The sequence below is a fragment of the Anneissia japonica genome, unplaced genomic scaffold, assembly GCF_011630105.1.
Source record: "Anneissia japonica isolate Jap-2015-1 unplaced genomic scaffold, ASM1163010v1 scaffold287720_len810639_cov167, whole genome shotgun sequence".
Lineage (NCBI taxonomy): Eukaryota > Metazoa > Echinodermata > Crinoidea > Comatulida > Comatulidae > Anneissia > Anneissia japonica.
The window spans coordinates 734,166-740,509 of record NW_022736945.1 but is presented as its reverse complement, the minus strand read 5'-3'; the positions used below and the strand labels follow the sequence as shown (position 1 = coordinate 740,509).

The following is a 6,344-nucleotide window of genomic DNA, read 5'->3' as shown; positions in this document are numbered from 1 at the left end:
TATAAGAGACAGTATATATACTTCTAAAAGTCGTGTATCATGCATAGGAACGTTGACGCCTGCAAGGCTCTGGTTTATAAATAAAATTTAAATACAAATTTAAATAAGTAATTTTAAATGTAGTCTTTATTTGGTGTATGGTGTTTCTTTACTTTCATTGGTCTTGTCCTTGTAGTATGTCCGTCATAGAGCATCTGTGGTTCTACGCCCGTCTGAAAGGTGCATCTGATAAAGACGTCCTCATTGAAATGGAACAAATACTTGAAGACATCGGGTTGCCACACAAACGACATGAGCTCTCCAAGAATCTCTCGGGTAAACAAATAATGCCAATTCTAAATTTAGTTTTATTCTAAAAACAAATTACTTATTTGGTTTCATCTGTCTAATTGTAATTTTCAATTTTATTTAGTTTAGTAACTTAACATGATGCTATTAAATGAAATGTCCATTTTTTATTTAAATTTTGAAAGATTAGGCTATGTTCAGACACGAGTTGTGCTTGCGTAACGTTACTTGAGTGGTGTGAACCTGTACGCGGAATGAACGTCAGTATTAACTCGCAATCACTGGCTTACAATAATCCACCTAAAGACCCCAGATTAGCATACGCCACTGAGTGACGACAGTCATGCATCTGTGATTTTGTATTTGGCCAGGAATTGTCCAATCACAATAGGCCTAGATGTAAACAAGAAATAAAAATGCGTGATTATGAATACAAATATTTTGTGTGAATACTTACGCTAGCTTTAGTTAATCGCCCAATCTGGACATCTCTCTGTAGTTACGCCTTGGATTAACGTACTCCCACTTTCATTTTGAGTGACCTTAGCTAGAATATCCAAGATACGGTACTTTGTGGAAATGTCAGTTGTATTACATTGTTTGCGTTTTGCGTTTTGCTTAAGCTGTCGCTTGTTTTCTTCAGGTGGTATGAAGCGCAAGCTATCTATTGCTATGGCTTTCGTTGCTGGATCTCGAACTGTAGTCTTAGATGAACCAACTGCTGGTGTTGACCCTTATGCACGTAGGGAGATTTGGGATCTTTTGAGCAAGTATCGAAAAGGTGAGAAATTATAAACCATACATTTTTACATGATATACTTATATTTCTACATTCACAGCCTAGGAAATCATCAGAGGGGCGCTTAAGTCATTGGAATCCTTGTTTATGAGAAGTCAGGGGCGATGCATAACTCATCAGACAGAACTGTGCACACTTTGTGTTTATAGCTGGAGGGCTCAAATACAAGTTACAATAGCCATTGGTCCTGTGTGCAATATGGCCCATGTGTGCATTTTGAAGTATGCAGTACACTTTTCAGAAAAAAAAATTAGGGCATTATCTCTTCCCATGTATTTCCCATTTTACCACCAGGGTCACCCTAGTGGAAACAAGTATTCAAACTTAATGGGTTGGTGTTAGTATGTTTCACACCAAAAATAATCCAATCCTAAATTTGTCCACTGTTGTTATTAAGGATTGGAGTTGAAAAGCTCAGTGGTTAAGATGCTTGCCTTCTAATCCCAGGGTTCTGGGTTCAATTCCTGTCAAGGCAGGAATTTTTCTCACGACTAAAACCAACTCCACTCCCTAAGCCTCATAAAGAAACTTGGTTTATAAAGCATCATTCTCATCCTGTAAGTGGTGAGTGTACTTGCTGTTGAATGTGAAGGGAAAAAAAATATCAATGCTATTCCATGATTATTTCATTAATAATCATGTTTTCTCAAACTTCAGGCCGAACCATCATCATGTCCACCCATCACATGGATGAGGCTGATATTCTGGGGGATCGTATTGCGATCATCTCTCAGGGTAAACTCTGCTGCTGCGGAACATCGTTGTTCCTGAAGAGTCGATTCGGACAGGGTTACTACTTGGTGCTTGCCAAACGGGTCGGTAAAGGCAACCCAAAGATAGCCGACTTGGAGATGAAAGTCAAAGGGGTAATGGATATTCCCGCCTTAAATGACATCACAGTGAGTTCCCATTGGTTTAACTTAGCAATACATAAATTCAATATATGAAAGTATTTAGGATTATCAAGCTACTTCTAGCAATACATAAATTCAATATATGAAAGTATTTAGGATTATCAAGCTACTTCTATAATTGTTTGTCTTTGGCTAGTTCCTTTGTCTTCTTAACAAATTTTTAGTTGTATTGGTATAGTAGTAACTTTGAGTTTTTTTATCATAATTGAGTCAAATGGTATTAATTTTTATGGAAAAAAGATATAGATGATTTTATTTGTACAAGATACTTCCTGTCTTCAAAGAGTATGTGTTGTAAAATTAGTTAATTTTGTTGTCAATTTTATAGTTTTTTGTTATCAATTATGCTAGATGATACAGTTAATTTACATGTGATTCATTGATATTGATAACAATTGGTATTTTTTAGCTGAATCTTGAAGATCTTGATAAAGATGAAGGTGTAGGCTCTGAAACAGCGTCAGAATCTGCAACTGAATATCCAGTTAATCTTGAAGGAGCTACTGGGGCTTGTGGGGGTACTGACATAACAGGTAAGCATATATCAAGAGAGAACAACACCCCCTCTCACAACTCTGTCATAATTCTTGTGTCTATTTTGTGAATACTTACCTCGATGAACTTGTATATTTTTGTTTCTGGGATGAAAATCACCCAAATAATTTAAATGATAAATTTTACAAGACGATCTTAGTATGGGAAGGTGGGTAAGTGTTCATTTAGATATGTATCTTACTCATAGGTTACTAACATTGCCATTAATTTTTCTTAAATATTCTCACAATTTTCTCAGATCATGGCCATTGCTCGGAGGTAGAACTAACAAAATTCATTCAGCGCCACATCCCAGATGCAAAGGTCAATGAGACCTTTGGTACAGAAGTCTCTTACATCCTGCCAACATTGGCAGCCAAAGGAGGTGCCTTTGAAGCTCTTTTCAAAGATCTGGAAAATAATTTAGATCTTCTACACATCAACAGCTATGGTATCTCAGACACAACTCTAGAAGAGGTATGTATATTATTGTTCTAATTTTAAAATAAACTCATGTATTTAGACTTCAGATATATGATAGTCATTTTGATAATAAAAATATGCGCTTTTATAACAATATTTTTTATATGTAATGAAAGTTTAAACTTTTGATCACAACACAAACAAATTTCCTTACCGTGAAATTTTCAACTGTATACCACGGTCTTCCTCAGCACAATAACTGGAATGTGACTTGAAGGCTACACCGATTTAGGGTGATCTTACGAACATGTGACTCTAAAATGATACGAAGAGTACATTTTATGACTAATGTTATATTTTGTAAATATTTGTGAATGAATTATAATATGAAGTTTTTTTTTGTTTTGTTTTATAATATATTTTCACATAATAATACTGCATTTAATTATGTATCTGAATATTGCAATTATATTTTGTCAAGCATGAGTATAGTTTTTAGTATTTTTTATATGTATTATATGTTTATAATTTTGTCTTGAATACTTAGGTATTCTTGAGTGTAGCTGAAGAGACAGGAGTAGACTCAGCTGAAGGGGAGATCTTGACTGACAGTGGCCGTCTACCGCGTCCCTTCCTTGGTCGTGGCAGCTTACGTAGACGAAGCTATCGTATGCCCAATTTGAGTTGCTCCGATGATCAGCAGACTTTGTTAGATGATGATGGTAAGGAAGAATTGCTTGACTTTTGACTATGTAGCTAAAGTTCATTGCTTTGATAGAATACTAAAACATAATACTTTAGCATGAAATGTAATTGATACAATAGGAATATGCTTGACTAATAGAGTAATTAGTTGGAGGGATTGGGAAGGACGAGTAGAATGGGAAGAAAATGTTTATCATTTAGAGTTATATATATTGTAACGGACCTGGTCCTTGTCAAGAAGACCACGGGTTCGGCCAGAGTACAATCGTGATCACTCACCCTTAATTACTCCCACGTAACTTCAACAATACAGGGGCAGACAGATAGAAACCCAAACAGGTACCCTTATCTTACGGATCAGCCCACTTTACTACTGGAAGTCAATGCAACTGTCCCAGACAAATTCTCAAGCATCAATCCTACCCTCTCCCTAACAAAACTCAACTGAAGTAGTTAATTTGCATAACTTGCCCAAAACAACAGGGCTTTGGAGGGCTAGTCTAATTTAAACTAAGTTTGGGCTGATCCACTTCCTATCTGGGTTAATCCATTCCCCATGACCTGGGTGACTCTGGGGAAATACCAAATTCTGTTACAATATAATGGGGCATGACCATGGATTGATTTTTGTGTGGGAAGAATTTTATGCACTAATAACATGTAGTTGTACGTCAAAAGTAGAACGATATAATATTTACATAACCCAAATGCTATAATTTATATTGACTGAGAACGTGATTCTTGTAGAGTGTGATAATGTCCACCTCGAGGCTCTCAATCGTGAAGAACAAGAAGAGGATGTGTTTCCTTCAATAGCGGAAACAGAAAAAACATCAACAACACCAACTACACCGTCTGAAGTAGACATTCTCGATGAAGGTGCAGTGTCGTTCGGTTCTAGGAAGCAACACAGGAGTGAGTGCCAAAAATGTTTTCTGCTTTCTGTTTTATTACGAGGCACTGATTTGAAACTAGAAAGCTCTGCATTCCTAGGGTAGAATTGCTAATGAAGTATGGGGTGAAGGTATCCTAGAAATACTAACTTTTTTTGCAAAACCTGCAACTAGCAATTTCAAAATTCAGGCTTATACTGCATCTATTTAGATAAGAATAATTTAATCATTTCACACAATAAGAAGAGTACATTGTATGACTGATGTTACAGTATATTTTGTAAATATTTGTGAATGAATTATAATATGAAGTTGTTTTTTTTTTAATAATATATTTTCACATAATAATACTGCATTTAATTATGTATGTGAATATTGCAATTATATTTTGTCAAGCATGAGTATAGTTTTTAATCTTTATATGTTCATAATTCATATCTTTTCTTTTGATGTATATGTATTTGGGGAATGTCCCCTATACCACTGGTGATTTGTTTTTATCGTAAACACTTTCATGTCATGTAATACTTGTAATTCCCAGTCACATAATAATCTGATTATATGATTGGATTGTTAATTGTCACCTAATCAATATCACATTCAGTGGTGTGCCGGAGTTTGTGGCGCCCGGTGGTGACTGTTATTGGGACCCTAATAAGCGAGCGGAGTAAGGGTTAAGTTTGCGAGCGGAGCGAACAAACAAACGCTGGGGCCAGGGGACCATGTAGGGCCCTGGTCGGGGTCAAAGAGATGAAGGCTCATGGTGGGGGTCTGAGGGAGCTTCCCCCCCTCGCGCTCAGAGGTTATGGCATTTATGAACTGATAACTGCTTTGCCAGAGAACATAGGATGGGGACACCATGCTCGTCTCGCGCGACATCGATCAAGTATGATTCGCAAGACATACTCCAACAAAACAAAAAAATGCAGCGATCATTTATATGAGCCCTGAGATAATGTGGTTTCTGTATGATGATGCCCGAAGGTGACGCCACTGATCACATGTCAATTCAAAATGATGTCACTTTTTTTAAGTAGCAGTGGCTTCACACAGGATTTTTTGATTATCATTACTTTATATTCCTTTTCAAAACATACAGCAAATATACAACAGACTCCAACTGCAGATAACATTCCCTATAATACCAAGTCAGCACCCCTAAGCCTGCACAGCACGGATGCTTTACCCCTTACCAACGGTGGAGGGGACAGGAAAAGAAAGGTTGATGCAGTGGGAGATACAACAATCCGACCAGTTCATAAACGATCAGCCTCCAAGGTTTCGTTCCAGTTAGATGATGGCGACAGTCCATCTGAAGAGGCCACTGGTATGGGCTCCAATTCACATCTGTTTCTGGCTTGTTCTCACCTGCTGTTGGAATCTCTCAAATTCCAAAACTAAAAGATCAATGTCCTAACGCTTTATTGCACACATATGCTTGAACTCCAATATTCATGGGATCAAATCAACACAATAATTCAGTATAATTTAATAAGTTTGTATGCTTTACTAATGCCGATTCACACAAGACCTGTTTTATCTTTCTTGAGACACATGCTCAACATTTCATGGACTTCCCAAGATATTGTCGTCACACATGTGAAATTAAAATTTTGCTGAAAGTTTGTAAAGTAAATACACAGATAGTAAAGATGTGCACTGCTCCACAATCAGAGAAGCTCCGCACCCTTTAAGCATGTGCACAGATCCATGTTATATATCTTGAGCCCTCTCCACACTATTCAATTTTATTGGACAAAAACATGTCATCACATCACATCACATCAA

General features: G+C 36.9%; 1 protein-coding gene across 2 annotated transcripts in view; it reads left to right on the top strand.

Moving 5' to 3' along the window:
- The window catches only part of LOC117116990 (phospholipid-transporting ATPase ABCA1-like), a 50,417-nt gene that overhangs the window by 30,173 nt on the left and 13,900 nt on the right, over positions 1 to 6,344 (top strand). The window contains exons 25-32 of one of the 2 annotated variants that reach the window (XM_033261158.1): positions 176 to 315; positions 932 to 1,069; positions 1,745 to 1,986; positions 2,411 to 2,534; positions 2,795 to 3,012; positions 3,506 to 3,680; positions 4,411 to 4,578; positions 5,656 to 5,883. In XM_033261158.1, coding sequence (XP_033117049.1) covers positions 176 to 315; positions 932 to 1,069; positions 1,745 to 1,986; positions 2,411 to 2,534; positions 2,795 to 3,012; positions 3,506 to 3,680; positions 4,411 to 4,578; positions 5,656 to 5,883 — 1,433 coding nt within the window. The remainder of the gene's footprint in view (positions 1 to 175; positions 316 to 931; positions 1,070 to 1,744; positions 1,987 to 2,410; positions 2,535 to 2,794; positions 3,013 to 3,505; positions 3,681 to 4,410; positions 4,579 to 5,655; positions 5,884 to 6,344) is intronic. The other variant, XM_033261159.1, reaches the window with a different exon arrangement.